Source organism: Myxine glutinosa, chromosome 1 (genome assembly GCF_964187855.1).
Source record: "Myxine glutinosa chromosome 1, kmMyxGlut1.1, whole genome shotgun sequence".
NCBI lineage: Eukaryota > Metazoa > Chordata > Myxini > Myxiniformes > Myxinidae > Myxine > Myxine glutinosa.
Genome location: NC_136261.1, coordinates 441,837,601 through 441,854,921, shown reverse-complemented (window position 1 = coordinate 441,854,921; position 17,321 = coordinate 441,837,601). Strand labels below are relative to the sequence as shown.

At 46.6% G+C, this 17,321-nt stretch overlaps 2 protein-coding genes across 5 annotated transcripts in view; one reads left to right on the top strand and one right to left on the bottom strand.

Moving 5' to 3' along the window:
* Positions 1-17,321, top strand: part of LOC137418230 (E3 ubiquitin/ISG15 ligase TRIM25-like) — a 1,962,167-nt gene that overhangs the window by 1,468,512 nt on the left and 476,334 nt on the right. The gene's annotated exons all lie outside the window — the stretch shown is intronic.
* Positions 1-17,321, bottom strand: part of LOC137417887 (uncharacterized) — a 71,884-nt gene that overhangs the window by 14,252 nt on the left and 40,311 nt on the right. The window contains exon 4 of one of the 2 annotated variants that reach the window (XM_078770772.1): positions 382-639. The exons of the other annotated variant lie outside the window; for it this stretch is intronic. Within the exon in view, the coding sequence (XP_078626898.1) occupies positions 382-639 (258 nt within the window). The remainder of the gene's footprint in view (positions 1-381; positions 640-17,321) is intronic. 2 annotated transcript variants of the gene reach the window in all.

Below are 17,321 nucleotides of genomic sequence, written 5' to 3'. Positions count from 1 at the left end.
CAACATGTTTACAACTTTCTGTATAGAGACTTGGGTTGGGAAAGTACAAAGGGAGTGGACACTCATAAATGTGTCAGCCTACAGGATATTGGCAAAGTCTTGTGGTGGGAGGCTGAGAGATAACAACTGCAACCAAGGCTAAAGAGGGGAACAAGGGATTAATGCCAACACAGGGCAAGAGCTCACAAGCACAGAACTCCTTATTAGGGTATCACACATCCTCAATGCACAAGAAAGGACTAAGTATGTTAAAAGAATACAGCAATCAGTCAAAACAAAACATATAATTGGTTATGCTTGGTAATTGGTAGAGCAGCAAGAATAACAAAGGGGGAGGGGAATAACAGCTCCCCTCATAAATGTATTGGAGAATTGACTCACTGGGCCTCTGGCCTTGTCTGAATTTGAACCATTGAATGAGGGTGCTCCGAGTGGCTCCGAAATGCGCAGCAAGCACGGCATTGGCTGCTGCATAGGTGGGTGCAGGACCCAGCGTCAAGAAAATGCATTGACCCTCCATGCCCGGGCAGTGTATCAGCAAAGGCCATCTCTGCGAATCCTCCGCATTTTGCAGATTCATTGCAAGCAGGTAGGTATGAAAGGATGACAACCACCTCGGCCATGGAAGGGACGGTTTTCCTGGTAAAGCCAAAAATGGCGCCGGTGAGGAAATCAGAAATTCTGCCAATTTCCTGAGCAAATGTTGTGTCACTCAAAAAATGCTAAACAATGGCACTGATCGTCATGAACAAGACCGTATATTTCAGGGACAGATCCACCAGCATATCTCCAACACCATGAAGATGGTGTCCCGGCCATCTCTCCCACAATCCCCTTCCGCTAACATCAGCATCCCTGAGGAACACTAACATTCATATAATGCACAGGGGATTACTGTCCCTCATGCACCACAGAGATTTGACGATTTGCAAGGAAGTCAGAGATTGTACCAAGCAATTCTCCAGAAATGCCATATGATTTCAGCCTTTGAGACGTCGAGAGCAACAACCCTGGCTTTTCCACAATGATCCAAAACCCCATTCACATGTTCAGTGATTAGGGATAGCACATCACCAGAAGACCTTGACCATCTCAAGCTATACTGGACATCATGTTAGAGGGTTTTGGGTTTCTAGATGAGTCATGAATTGTTGTTTTATCAAGAGTTATCCAAGGATAACATATCAATGATAATATAATGAATTGATTTATCAAGGATGTTTTATCAAGAATTGTATCAAGGATATCAAGGATAATACGTTGCTGATAATGGGTAGCAGGCTAACAGGCCAAGAGTGAGAAGGATCTGATTACTCACCGGGGCCTTTAAAGACAGGGACGACAAAAGCCTGCTTCCAGCTCAGTGGAAACACAGACTTCTTCCAAATCCTGGTGGCGTCATGGCAAATCTGTTTCTGGTGTTTGTTCCCCCTCCATCCCCTCCCTTACCTCAAACGGCTACACAGCTGACTCCGCACGTGAAAAAGCTGAACGCCTCAACTCGATGTTTGCCTCAAAATCTTGTGTCCCAAACCCATCTCTCTCTGTACCCACCGTACCCAGTCATTACCAGCTGCTCCTGGACTCTGTGTCCTTCTCTCATGACAAGGTGGAGAAGTTTTTGCCAATCCTCGACTCTGATTCTGCAACTGGACCAGACGGCATCAGCCCACGGGTGCTAAAATCCTGTTCTTCCACTCTTTCACACCCTCTCTCTGTTCTTTTCACCGTCTCTTTTGCTCAAGGTCATCTGCCATCAGCTTGGAAATCAGCCAACATTACCGCTTTGCACAAAAAATGTGCAAAAACAGATCCTTGCAACGACAGACCAATCAGCATGCTCCCAATTATCAGCAAAGTCATAGAATCCATCATTGCTTCAGATATCAAATCCTTCCTCTTCTCCAATGGCTTGATCTCTGATCATCAATTTGGATTCAGACCAGGTCACTCTACTCTCTACATACTGCTTGTGCTCTCTCAACAATGGATGGAGGTCCTCAATGTCAAACAGAAAATTAGAGCAGTCTTCCTTGACATATCTCGTCGCTTCGATACGGTCTGCCACCCTGCTCTGCTCACCAAACTCTCCTCCTATGGTATTGTGGAAGTGTAAAATTTATCTGTGAACCGAGTAATTTTTTCCAGGCATCACCTGGTCAAAATCGTGTGTTTTGGTCCTACTCACCTAGTGAACAAGTTTTTTTTTATGATTTCCATGAAATAGTTAAAATTTGTCTTCAGTAGGCGAGTTATCTCTGGCATTGGGTAGAATGGTTTTTTTTTTATGTCGCCATCACAACAGCGAGAAATTTAAACTATTTACCGTGATACATATAAGTTTATACATTTTTTATACTACACTTTTTTTTTTAATGCATGTTTAGTGGTAAAATAGAGAGTGTTTGCATATAAATTCCATTCAGAAGTCTGGAAATTAAAAAGCAAAACAATTATTTTACGGTGTTTGCTGAAAAAGGAGGGAGCGTCGGCGAATTATCGCTGGCACCCTGACCAAATTTATTTGACAGGGAAAGTGTAAAACCACAGAATGGTAAATCATTTTGGTATAGTTTTAACAAAGGTACTGTCGTTATTTCTTTATGACTAAGGGTGATATAGTTAGATATGGCGCTTTGAAATATAGGGTTGGATTAGGTCTTCCCAAATGAGAAATTTATTCTGTACAATGTCGAATTATGATTCAGAAAATCTCATTATGTTATGTCTTTAAAATATACTCAAATAGATATCTAAAATGTTTTTTACTGACTTCAATAAGTAAGTTATATAAAAATATTGTTTTCAAGGTAAAATACTTAACTGGTTTACAACTTCCATTGTGTTTGATAAAAACGAATCTCCATCTTCACAATGCTCTGCATTTTAAATGTTTGCTTTCAATTAAGGTGAAATAATGTGTACGTGACCTGTGGGGACGGGATCCACATGCACCTTTCTTTCTAACCACTTGCTTCGCATGCAAGTTCATCTTATGACTGGTTTTTAGTCTTGAAAATTGTGTATGGAACTATCAAAAGATTGTATGCAGTCTTGTTTTTTTAAAAGAGCCATATAGAAAAACATTCGGGGATAGGTGCCTGTGGATTGATGCATTGGTAAATTGGATAGGGACTTCCTTATTGCATACAAGTTTGCTTCAGTAGGGCAGCTATCTCCGGCATATTGAGTTTAAAAAAAAACTGTCAGGAGTTCCCGGGAATTATTTTTCAAAGGCAATAATTAAAATTATAGACATCTACAGAATTATCAGGATAGTTATGCTAAAATCCTGTGAAAGAATAATGTTAAAGATGAATGAATTACGGATAGCATGCAGGTTTGAAATTATAACCTCATGTGCTTGAAAAACTTATTCGGTATTTCTAAATTTCTATTATGAAATATGATGAGTAAAAGATATATCCACTTATTTCTTCCAAGGTTTGAAAAAGCTTTACATTGAGATAGCCAGTGAATGACTTTCATATGTCCTTAGAGTCTCCAAGCATAATTGGGGGAGTTTTGGCTGCGCAGAGTCTGGTGCGAACAAAGGAAGAACGGATGTTCCTCATCAAGGATATTTTAATATGCAGACCTCATCTAACTCACTCAGCCGGAAGTCTGCCCAACCCAACATTTCACTTGACCTATCAAATTGCATTTCCCCATTTCTCTATCCCTCCCACCCATATTTGGTTTCAACCCAATCCTTCTACTCACTTCCCCTTTTTATTCATGCGACCAATCCCATATTCGCTCCTCCCTTCACTTGCCCCTCCCAATTTATTTCTTTTGTTTCGAGCTGGTATAAAAAGACGTTGTGAGTTTCAGCTGCAAGATTCCACTTGGATGTAAATACTGTATGTTGATATTGTATCCTGCATATGTTGGTGTATTTGTTGTGTCTTTATGACGTTTTCTTTGATGTACATCTCCACTGTACCAGGAATTTCACTTTACGACTTTGACTTAGGATTTTGTTGTGTATCTTGCAATGTGCTCTTCTTGATTTGCAGTGTGTTCTTCTTGATTTGCAGTGTGTTATTCTTGGTTAGGAATGTGTTTATTGTTTCTTACTGTGTATCTTCTTGTAAATAAAAGTGAGATCCTCCTCGGGAATTAAAAATCTGTCAATCCTTCTTCTGACAAAAGGTTTGGACATTGAATTCTTGATTCATCAATTACTTCAGGTCTAAATTCCTCAACAAAGATGGCGACCGTGACTTTGTTCTGACTGAGATGATCTGGATAGAGGAGAGCAGAGCATGAACTGTGCTCTCTCCCCCCCTCACTCCTGTCACCTTGTAACGTATCCAATGAACTGATTGCTCATTTTGATACCCGAGTGTTATGTTCATTAGGGTTGTTGTTACTTGTATTTGCATTTGTGTTGATTGTGTTTAATGTAAATTGTGGCTGTATTTATAGATTGAAATTGTGGCTATATGTTTAATGTGTGGCAGTTGAATGTCATGGCTGATTCAGTTAAAAGAGGGAACCGGGCCTTGATCAGGCGAAATCCCAGTTAGTGTCCGCAGTTAGTCGCGATGTTGTTGACCTGTGCTACAAACTCCCTCTTTCTGCAAAAGAGTTGGGGTTGTGGTCCGGTGTCCTTGCTGTAGCCCTAGCCTGAGTATGTAGGGTGCAGTGGGGTTTGACATTTGGTCAAGTGCATTGTACATTGAACGGGAAGACTGTGTATTTTTATTTGTGTTTTCCCTGTATTTTGTATTTGTAAAAATTAATTGGGAGATGTATTTTTAAATGGGTATGGAGTTGTAGCTGTCGTTTTTTCGTGAGTTGTATCAAGTGCAAGAGTGAGTTTTTGGTGTGTGTGTGGCTGTGTGCGTCTCTTGAATGGTGTGGTAGAGATATGGGTGAATGAGAATGTGTAGTGTGATAGATAGATTTAAATATTTGTTTTGTTTGAAAAGGTTGAATGCCTGTTTCAATTCAGCCAGGCATGAGTTGGTTCAAGAGAAACTGTTTAACGAATGGCCAGTGAGCTGGCTGGAAAAAGAAAAAAAAATCAAAAGTGAAATCACATGCAAATTAGTGAATTGGGAAAAGGAAACGGAAATTGAGAATTAATAAGAATGAGTGATGTGAATTTGGTTGTTACGAAGTTGACACAAAGGTGATCCCAGGGGAGGAGGCTGTTTCACAGCACCACTTGGTTGTCTGTGACATAAGGGTGAAAGGTGCGAGGAGAGCTCGGCGGATGAAGTACCAGCCGAGAATGAAGGTGTGGGTTGAAATAGGTGACAGTGAGGGAGGCATTAAAAGAGAGGCTGAGTATGGTTGAGGATGATGTGGTTGAGCTTGAAAATGGTTGGATATCAATGAAAGATAGTCTGTTGGGAGCCGTTGGTGAGGTATGTGCATGGACAAAAGGACCACCGAGGCACTCGGAAACATGGTGGTGGGATGATGAAGTTGGAAAGAAGATTGACGAGAAGAGGAAGAAGTTCAAGGAGTGGCAGAAGGCGAAGGATACGGGGCAGAAAAGGCAGAGCATGAAAGCTATAAGGCAGCCAATAAGGCTGCAAAGAAAGGTAGCAAAGGCGAAGGAGGCATATGGGAAAATGTTTGGAGAACGCTTGGATTTGGAAGAGGGTCAGAGAGCGGGATTCACGATTGCAAAGCAGATAGCGAAAGAGGTGTGATGTGATGGAGGTGAGTTGCTTGAAGGCTGAATTGGGACAAATCGTTGTGGACCAAGATCCAAGATGGAATTAAATGAAGATGGAAGAGATATATGGAAATACTGTTGAATGCAGAGATTGAATGGGATGGCAACATAGCGAGTAACCCAGTTTTAGGACCGGCAGAGAAGATAACCGAGAAGGAAGTTGAGGAAGCGATAAAAGCAATGAAGAGTAGAAAAGCGGGAGGGCCGACGGGAGTTGTGGGAGATATGTTGAAGGCAGCGGGAAATTGGGGTGTGCAGAGAATGACAGAGATCTGCAATCTGGTGGTGAAAGAAGGCCGCATTCCAGTGGATTGGGAAATGAGTACCCTCGTCCCTCTATACAAGGGGAAAGGTGACCCTTTGGACTGTCGCTCGTATCGAGCGATAAAGTTATTGGAGCATGGAATGAAGGTATTGGAAAGGGTGTTGGAGAGGAGGATAAGGAAGACAGTGAAGATTGACGAAATGCAGTTTGGATTTATGCCAGGAAGAGGAACGACAGACGTGCTTTTTATTGTGAGGCAGTTGCAGGAGAAGTACATGGAGAAGAGGAAGAAGTTGTTTCTTGGGTTTGTCGATCTGGAGAAAGCATTCGATAGGGTTCCATGTGAAGTAGTGATAGGGGTATTGAGGAAGTTGGGCGTGGAGGAATGGTTGATCAGAGTGGTGATGGCAATGTACAAAAGAGCGCGCACAGCTGTAAGGATGAAGGACGGGAACAGTGGTGAGTTTGAGGTGAAGGTGGGAGTGCATCAGGGGTCGGTACGAAGTCCACTACTATTTGTAGCTGTGATGGAGGTGCTGGCTCAGAACGTAAAGGAGGGTTTACCATGGGAGTTGTTGTATGCAGATGACCTGGTGTTGATTGCGGACGATGAATCACATCAAAATCACAATCAAAACCTCGATGAATCACAGTAAATGGATGCCTTTGCCCATGAATGGGACAGTTACCCAAGTTCCCTATTCGACCAAGATGACGACCATCCTTGTGGGTATGCAATGCGCAAAGGAAACAAGGCTGATTATATCACAGCATTCAAATCATCAATGGGTAAAGACTGGAAAGAACTAGACGATTTACCATCTACAGATCAGGAAAGTGCCATGATAGTGGACATGATGTTATTTGTCCAGCGATTTCAGGACATGGGTTGTGCAGACTTCACCCAGCTTCAGCAAAAATATCTTGATAGGATAATTAGCATGAGGCCAAAAGGATGTAAAACGATACACATATTAGGAGATAGATATGATACCAGCCCTCACAACAGCCTAAAACAGGAAGAAAGATGCAGGCGAGAAAGAGGCAAAAGGAATCACAATCAAAAGGAAAAAGAGGACATTCATCCCACACCCGTCCATACCTGTGCCAAAATGGAAAAACTACATTGGAAAAAAAGAAAACAAGGAGAACCTTTTGAAGTACCTCTCTCAGTCATGGTGTCATGAAACGAATCGGATCCCTGAAGGATGTCAAATTGTCATTGGGGGATTCACAGAAATAGCAATGATGCTGACCAGAGAATCGGCCCAGGAAGTTCCATCCCTATCAGGTTCAGGCCATGAAGAAGCAGATACTCTCATTTTTGCCCATGCTGCATATATAGCGAATGAACAGAAAGTTAAAAGAATTGTGGTACAGGCAAATGACACAGACATCATTGTCATGGGTATCTACCATATTACCCATACATCTGGTTTGAAGGAAATTTGGCTTCACAAAACTACATCATCTGCAGATGTGTTCTTGCCTTGCCACAGAATTTCTGATTACCTGCAATCAACCTTTCCCAATCTGAATATCACTGCAATGATACTTGCTGCGTATATACTCACAGGGTGCGACACAGTCAGTTACCCGTTCGACATTGGTAAAAACGGGCTCTTAACGTGGCACTTGCATGCACAGATTGCCTCGGTCCCTTGGAAGAATATGCTAATCCTGGAGAGGATTTGGAAGCAAAACCAAGCGTAATTCAGTCAGCTCAGAAATATTTCTACGCTTTGTATGGCAAAAAGGAGTTCAATGGCACACTGGATGAACTGAGATGTCATTTGTTTACGACAAAAAAAGGAGACATTCGTTCACTGCCAGCTACAGAGGATGCATTTCAGCTACATCCTCTTCGGGCACTGCATCAAATAGCTGTTTGTAAACGAGCCTGGTGTTGGCTTAGCGGTTAGGGTGCCGGCTTGGGATCCTAGGATCCTGGGTTTGAATCCCGGTCGATCGCTGAATTAACACCAGGGGGGTTGACTCAGCCTGTCATCCTTCCGAGGTCGGCAAATTGAGTACCAGCTTGCTGGGATGAATGATCCCGGTGTGTACCCCAGTTTAGAATAGGAACACCGTATCCCTGTGCATCGTAAGAGGCGACTAAGGGTTGGTGCCAGGAAGGGCATCCGGCCATAAAAACATTGCCTCAAAACAGGGAACCATGATTGTCATGGGGCCTGCAAGGCTAACCCCTGCTCTGGCGGGGAAAATGGCCTTAAAACGATCATTCATTTCATTCAAACGAGAAACAGAAATAAATCCGATTTTACCAGACCCAACAAAATTTGGAACGAAAAATTGAGAATGGGTCCTTGTTTGCAATCACAATGACAAAGGCTCCCAAACCCCACATTATCGTGACGTCATGTAAATGCCAAAAAGGACGTTGTCGACTTCGCTGTCCATGCAAATTAGCCAATGTCAAATGTACAATTGCCTGCGTTTGCTGTGGGATTCCTAAGCTTTGTGATCTAGCTGAATGAGATGGCCAAATATGCATTTAAAAACATTGAGAATATTTGTAATTTAAGTTCTTTTTCTCGTTTCTTTTGGTCATTGGAAGCTCCATGAAAGCCTTCCATGTACAACATTGCATGATACTCTGATACGCCTGTCCTGGAATCATGAAATTGCTTCATTAGCGTATCGTGTGGTTTTGGCTAGGACTTTTGTTTTGACCATTTTTGCCTTTCTCAGTATTCTATTATCACTATTTTCCTGTCAGTAATATCTACATATTGTTGCGGATATGGAATTTGGCCTCCATATCCGCTTGTAAATATTCCCCTATTTCCCCAATGCTCCCCAACTATCCCCAATCCCCCATTCCCTAGTCCCATTGTCTGTAAACAACACCCAGTAGAGCCGACCTTCCCCTATTTCCCCCATTAAATGTCGTGCCCAGGTTCACCGCATCTCACGTAGACAACTATAGGACATCTTGCTAGTTATTCTTAGTCTATGTCAGTTAAGGACTCGTTTCCATTAATTCTGACACTTCGTTGCACCAGAATGTGATTGTATGGCACCTGTTAGCAAGTTTAGGACCTCCCCATATCTCCCCGCATCTCTTCCTGCAACAACAACTGCAACAACAACTACAACAACAACTACAACGGCAGAGGGGGGCGGCGCGGCGACGGCGCGGGGAGTGTGCGTCCTCACTCCGGCTCGGTTAGCCGCCATTGCCCATGTGCGCCGATGGGGTTACCACGCAGGGGCTGCCGGTCAGCTCCTCATCAAAGGCGGAGCCCCGGTAACCCCCCCCCCCCCGCACCCAATAAGAAGCAACGGGCCGATTCCATCTGGGGCGGAGCTAACGAGCCGAGGGCGTGTCACTCCCCGCCGGATATACGGAGCGACTTCCGGACGTGACGTGAGATGCGCCCCCAGCTTGGAGAAGAGAAGACGCCACCCCCTGAGCGCTGCAATCCTCCCCGCATCTCTGGACCGGACCGTGTGGATTCTGCCCCGGAGCCAAGGTGCACCTTGAGCCACCAACTACCTGCCCTTCCTTGCCATCAATCCCTGTGTGAGTCAGCTTTGTGCCGTTTATCTGTGGTCTGTCTGGGGCTAACATAAGACCGCGAATAAGTGCCCACCTTTCTGTGCTGTCCCTCTTGTCCCTGTAGTCTGAACCTTCCGCAACATTATAATTATAACCTCCGAGAACTGTACCCTTGGTGTCGTAGGGCATTTATCCCAGCCGTTGTGTCCTTTTCCTCAATTGATTTAGCGTAGCGTGACTTAGTCAACGTTCGGGTGTAATCGGGTAAACTGTGCAGACGTGGTCATACCAAACCGCTCGGTAAACCAACATCCACACCGCGTCTGTAACAATTGGTGTCAAGAGTGTCGGATTCGGACCTGGGACTAAATTTGTTAGGCCCAAATTTTGGGAAGTAGAATTCGATCCGGAGCGCGTTTACGCGCTCGAAATTATAAAGGCGAAATTTGATTGTGTTTTACAAAATATAAAAACCCGAATTTTGAAAGTCACGCTATGGCAGACCAAGTCGGCTGGGGTCCGGTAGGGGAGAGTGAGGCAGGGTCGATCCAGGACCAAATTGAGGAACAGGAGGAGAGCGAAGCAGCGAGGGTAGCAGACGCACAAAATAGCGTCGTTGCGCCCGACGTTGCGGGCGCGCAAAATGGCGCCTCGCACATATCCCCGGCGACCACGCCCGCAACCGTAGTAGCGCCGTTGGTGGATTTGAACCTTTTTTATGCAAATGAAGGCCCTTATGGACAAGAATAATGAAGAAATGGAAAACAGAATGAGAGGGGCCCTTATGGGACAAATGGGAGACCAAATTGGAGGTTTGAAAAACAGTATGGAGGCTCAGGGTGAGCGATTGGAGGGCCAAATGGGGGTAATGGGAAACCAAATGGGGGTAATGAGGGACGAAGCGAGGGGTACCGGTGAGGGATTAGACATTAGATTAGGGGAAATACAGGAGGGGTTAATGGGGGTAGAAAACAGAATGGCCACCCAAGAGAATCAAATGGAAGGGATGCAAAAGGGGTTAGAGGGGTTAGAAAACAGAATGGAAGGCAAATTGAAGGATATGAGGGACCAAGCGGAAAGGGAAGTTAAACAAATGGGGCAGCAGATAGAGGGGGTCAGAATGGGGGTAGAAACCAAACTGGATGCTCACAGGGAGGAAATGGAGCAGATGAGGGTGGCATCTGGGCAGGAGATGCAAGTGATGGGGGAAGAGATCAGAAGAGGTGTGCGCGAGGAGGTGAGGCACTGTGAGGAGCGCATGGAGAAGGAGGTGAGAAAGGGGACTGTAAAATTGCAAGGGGGCATAGAGGACCTGACGCAGGAAGTAGAACAACTGACAGAGGGACAAAAAGAACTAACGGACCAGGTAAAGAAGAACACAGCGGTAATAGGAGGGTTAAAAGCGACACAAAATGACCTAAAAAATGACTTGGTAGCGACGAAGAGGGAATGTCAGATGGTACGTGAGGGACTGACAACGAGGTTGGACGAGGTGATAGAGGTAATGGAGACGAAGGACCGGCAGGTGAGGACGCACATGGAAACGGTCAAGGTAGCCTTAAAGGACGAGCTTGAGGAGACGTACCGGGACATAAAAGAGGTGAAGCAGAAATTAGAAGAAGTGGAAGAAGGGGTGAGCGAAATTAAGAAGCGACGGAGAGAGGATAAGAAAGAGATAAAGGAGGAGGTAAAAGAATTGGTCCAAAGTCTGTGTTCGGATCGTGGTAATGTGCTCATTAACCGGATGAGGGATTCGCAGGTGATGGAGGAGAAGCGAAGAGGAAGAGGACCCGGTGTAAGTGGTGACCAATATGGTCGTGCGTATGATGCGCCAGGGGATTTAATAAGTTTGGGGGTCGAGATGGACCCGGGTGTTCGTGAGAGGCCGTTGGTGAAGTGTGCGACAGGTCTGGTGTGCGAAAAAGGAGGTGTGCGAGAAAGTCCGACTCTGGGGTGTGTGAGGAAAAAGTGCGTGCCAAGGAGTGAGGGTGCTGTCGCGAGTGAGTCGGTCGTAGCGCGTGTGCGAGGGAGCACATGGAAGCGCGTAGTGAGGAGTGTTACGGAGGGTGTAAAGGGAGAATGCACGCCTGTGGTGAGTGTTACAGAGGATGTAACGGGAGAGGGTGTGCGAGAAAGGTGTGTGACGGACAGGTGCATGGGGAAAGAGTGCGCTGTCAAAGGTAATGAAGAGTGCACACCTGTGGTGAGTGTTACAGAGGGTGTGACGGGAGAGTGTGCGCAAGAGTGTGCGCGAGAAAGGTGTGTAATGGACGGGTGCATGAGGAAAGAGTGTGCCATCAAGAGTAAGGGTGAGTGCGCTGTCAAGAGTAGTGGTGAGAGTAGTAAGAGTGACACGGAGCGTGAGTTGGTTGTGACAGGTGAGAAAGGAAGCACACCTGGAATGGTAGAGCGTGTGTGGGAAAGCACGCTGGAATTGGTCGTGAGGCACGTGGTTGGGTGTGCGAGTGAGGGCACACCTGTAATTGTCACAGAGGAGGTGACCGAGGAAGGGGCGCGAAGAGGTGTGTTGGTGAGGTGTGCGACCAACGAGTGTGTGCCAAAGTGTTCGGTGGTCAGGTGTGTGACCAAGGCTGTGAGTGGAATGAGAGTACCTGGGTGTGTAAGGAAAGGTACGAGGAGCATGGGAACAGCTGGAGGTGTGAGCACGAAAGGGGTAGCGTATGCGTGTAAGCATGCAGGTGAGGAGGCATCGACGGTAACCGGGTTAGAGGTTAGAACGACTTATAGCCGAATCGGGCCCTCGGTGCGCGTCGGGCAGCCCGATAGGAAGGGTCGTCATGGCGACCACTTTCTATTGAGACGTGCCGGCAGGTCGAGATCGGGACATTGGATGGCTCCACGCCGAGGTGGTGCGGGGGATCTCGGGCCGGGTAAGCCCCCGTCCCTGCCCCGAATGCGGGACGTGTCCAGCCGCTGGCACCAAACAACCCGCATTCATTGCTCGGCTTTACGAAGCCGGGCTTTGGACGGGAATTGGCGCACCGAGAGGCATTAGTGAGTAGACGGGTGATGAGGTTAGTATTTTGGCCCCGAAATTAGAAAAAAAAACAAAATTTGGTGATTGGCAAATTTTTGATTTGTTGAAATTTGATGTGCAAAATTGGTAGTGAGCGATGGGCCCGGTGGGTAAGGGTGGCATCCCTGCCACCCTTCCCAAGTAGGGCAAATGCGCTATAGTTTATGGGGTGTATGGCAGTGAAAACTAGCCCGGGTGGGTTAGGTTATATTGATAGGGATCTAGCGAAGATGACATTAGGTAACGTTAAGGTTAGTTAGTGACTGATACCTGTAGTGGGGACGCAGGTAGTTTAGTGTGGATGATAATGACGTGGGAGCGCAATAGTTTAAAGGGGTGACTGGGAAGCGCAAGTTTCAGAGGGGAGTAGTTAGCTGAGATGATGCCGTGTGTTTGAGATTGAACAGGTGTGATTGAACAGGTGTGATTGCACAGGTGTGCAACTGGACAGGTGTGTGGAGCAGTGTATGAGTAGTGAGTGTGTGGATCAGCGCGAATGCGCTTGGGGAGAGAAGGGTGCAGGTGGCACCAGGTGTGAGAGCACAGGTGTGCAAGTACAGGTGTGTGGAGTACATGGAGTAAGTGGTACGGAGTGGTGTGCATGGTGCGAAGGTGTGGATGGGGGAAGAGTGGACCCCTCTTTCACGAGTACCCGGGGCGGGTAGTGTAAGTGTTAGGTAGAGGGTACAGGTAAATTGTGGTTGGATATTGGCATCTGTGGTGCGGTTGGAAGAATGATGTTTGGATGGGTGCATTAGTGTAGTGGAAATGGCTGGGCGTGTAGCCTGTTAGTGTGTGTAATTGGTTTGGGCACTCCACCACTGTGAGGATGTCGGCCAGGTGAGGCCGCAGGTGGGCTCTGGGAGCCAGTAGAGTTGTGGATGGGGCCAGAGGATCCGGAGGACGGACCCGGGTAGCCCAGTGCCAGAGAGGGCACCGAGTGGGGAGAGCGCCAGAGGGCCTTCCCCAGATAGTTAGGGTAGGGTAAGGAGCAGGTAAGCTCGGAGGCAACTGCAGTGGTGGAGGTGTGCAGGTGGGTAGACCTGCTGGGAGAGCTACACGTCGCGGCCCAGAAATTGTGCGAGGGCACCGGGAGATGAATCGGGGGAGTGAGACCCCAAATTGAGAAGCACCACAGTTTGGTCAATGGGAATTGGTTTTTAGAACCCATAGTGTAAGAGGGCCAATGGTTTGGCGGAGAAAGACCCCGGGTAATGTAAAGTTGTTAAAGTCATTTAGGACATAGTTAGGATTGATGAACCTGTCGCACCATACGCAGCCACTTACCTGTGGTGATGATGATGACTCCACACCTGTGTTCCTTTGTTCTGTGTTGCAGGAAGGGAGAATTGCTGTTTGGATTTGTGAGACGCATCACGACGTGGATGAGACATTGGGGTGATTCCATCTCTCCCTCCTTAGGAGGGACTGATGATGAATTGGTGATGGCAAATTTTGAAGTTGAATTGGAGATGGCAGATTTTGATGAGAGTTGGAGATGGCAAATTTGATTGGTTAGGAGGGAGAGAAGACGAATTTGGTATATGGGAGGAACGGGGAAGACAGTAGGGACGTTTGTTGATGTGTAAAGTAGATGTTTATGGGTAGTGTTGTGTTTTGTGGATACAGTAAGGGGGGGGCAATGTAGGTTACCTGGTTGGGGGGGGGGGCGTACGGTAGGAACGTACCTGTCTCACCTGGTTCCCATGTGCCCCCAGTGTGCATCACTTTGTATTGCGTGCACTTTTGCGCCCTTACCACCTTACTCACTTGTCTTTTCTTGTGTCTCCCACCTCCGAGGATCTGGCTTTGGGGCAGAGAGAGAGGAGAGAGAGGGGCTGGCTCCGCAGTTGTGGGCCTGCACTTTCGCTGCTTGCTGCCTGGATCGATACACCATATGGACCGCAATGTTTGTGGCCGCCCACCATGGACCGCAGTCTTTTGCGGCCAAGCACCACCCATTGACGGACCTCGGGGTCAACGTGGCACCTATGCCAAGCAGGTGAACCACTAATAGTTGGCCCCCCTTGACGGCCACAATATAGAAATGGACGCGGTTGGCGCCTTTCTTTACTTTTTAGAGAGAAGCAAGAAGGCCAAGTGCACCACAAGAAGAGCAAGAGACACCTGCAGGGTTAGGGGTTGTTGTTTTTATTTTTAATAAACAATGGTGGTGCACCGGATGGTGCTGACTGTGCATGATGGGGTGGTGCTTTTGGTGCTTGGAAGGGGTGCTCTGCACGTTATTAAAGGCCGTAAGGCCACAGAGCACTCGTGGGTTGGTGTATCGATGCTGGCATGCGTGCTCTCTCAATGCATAACATCTGCATGTGTTCCTCCAAAAACAGGTCCTGGATCATAGTGTAAATATCAGCGTAGTCTTGTAAATAATGCTCCCTACCGGCTGTATGTATAGTTTGCGAATTCTTTCCGCAATTCGGTTATCCTGTGGGTGTGTTTCTGTGAGGAGAAGGGTGCAACGTCGCAGGGGGACATATTTACTCATTTGTGAATATCTGTAAAACTGTCGCACTCAGGGTAGAGTTAATAGTAGAGGGAACTACATCTGAGTGCCACACTAAAATAGGTAAGAATTTATCGGGTCGGGACGCCCCGAGGGTAGAGAAGGGTGCAATGTTGCGGATATGGAATTTGGCCTCCATATCCGCTTGTAAATATTCCCCTATTTCCCCAATGCTCCCCAACTATCCCCAATCCCCCATTCCCTAGTCCCATTGTCTGTAAACAACACCCAGTAGAGCCGACCTTCCCCTATTTCCCCCATTAAATGTCGTGCCCAGGTTCACCGCATCTCACGTAGACAACTATAGGACATCTTGCTAGTTATTCTTAGTCTATGTCAGTTAAGGACTCGTTTCCATTAATTCTGACACTTCGTTGCACCAGAATGTGATTGTATGGCACCTGTTAGCAAGTTTAGGACCTCCCCATATCTCCCCGCATCTCTTCCTGCAACAACAACTGCAACAACAACTACAACAACAACTACAACGGCAGAGGGGGGCGGCGCGGCGACGGCGCGGGGAGTGTGCGTCCTCACTCCGGCTCGGTTAGCCGCCATTGCCCATGTGCGCCGACGGGGTTACCACGAAGGGGCTGCCGGTCAGCTCCTCGTCAAAGGCGGAGCCCCGGTAACCCCCCCCGCACCCAATAAGAAGCAACGGGCCGATTCCATCTGGGGCGGAGCTAACGAGCCGAGGGCGTGTCACTCCCCGCCGGATATACGGAGCGACTTCCGGACGTGACGTGAGATGCGCCCCCAGCTTGGAGAAGAGAAGACGCCACCCCCTGAGCGCTGCAATCCTCCCCGCATCTCTGGACCGGACCGTGTGGATTCTGCCCCGGAGCCAAGGTGCACCTTGAGCCACCAACTACCTGCCCTTCCTTGCCATCAATCCCTGTGTGAGTCAGCTTTGTGCCGTTTATCTGTGGTCTGTCTGGGGCTAACATAAGACCGCGAATAAGTGCCCACCTTTCTGTGCTGTCCCTCTTGTCCCTGTAGTCTGAACCTTCCGCAACATTATAATTATAACCTCCGAGAACTGTACCCTTGGTGTCGTAGGGCATTTATCCCAGCCGTTGTGTCCTTTTCCTCAATTGATTTAGCGTAGCGCGACTTAGTCAACGTTCGGGTGTAATCGGGTAAACTGTGCAGACGTGGTCATACCAAACCGCTCGGTAAACCAACATCCACACCGCGTCTGTAACAATATGCATGGCTGGTTTATTTGTGAGGATATGTTTGCCTTTATAGGCTGCAGTTATCATTTAGAGAAAATACCAGTAACCATCATTTAACAATTAACGTATTAAATATCAGGTTCATGTTATCAGTCAATAAGGGTTAACTGCCAAACAAAGGGTTAAAAGAGACGTTGAGAACTCAGAGTGATTAAAGCATCAAGATACCCTGATTGGATGTCCTTCCCTGCTTCAAAATAATGTTTGTTTCATTATTCTGAAAATTCCAATTTTTTACCATTTTCGCATTTTTTGTCCCTGAAACAGAAGGGGTTAACACTGTAATGCTAATATATTTGTAAAGTTTCTTGATATTAAAAACTTCCTATACAGTGCGTATCAAAAAAAGGTAATCCGAATTCAAGAGGTTAATATGCAAAGGTTATTTATTTTGACAATTTACATGTGGTTTAGTAATTAAGAGGAGATCCTCAGCTTTCCATTGATACCTTCCATGCATCATTGCTGTCACACATGACCGAGTACATGTTCATTGAAAATGACAAGTTCAAATCGCATTTTTACAAGTTTGGCTAATCGATGCAAGTCAGGATAATTGGTGCAAAATGAACGTCAGATGTGAACTTTTCTCAGGAATGATTGGCCTTTATGCACCCACAACTTCAACATGTCCACCTCCCCTTTCAACACAAAGCTCACAGCAGCAGAGCATGCCCTGAACTTCTCATCTCACCATAGCTGGATCATTGCGCAAAGCATCCATTTCATGTCGAATACGGCCCTGCAATTCATCAAGATCACGGGGAGGAGTTACGAACACCTTGTTCTTTAAATGTCCCCAAAGGAAATAATCACATGGTGTGAGGTCAGGTGATCTTGGCGGCCATTCCACTGCATGGTTGAGGGCGATGACTCGGTCTCCAAAGAGTTCCCTCAGTCAATCTCGGTCAGCGATAAGATGATGTGCTGGGGCGACACCACAAACCTGTCGCTCAAAGTTCTCCTCCAGCTGCGGTAAAACTTCATCATTGATCAGCTGCAGATACCTGTTACCATTGACATTCCTTTGAAAGAAAAA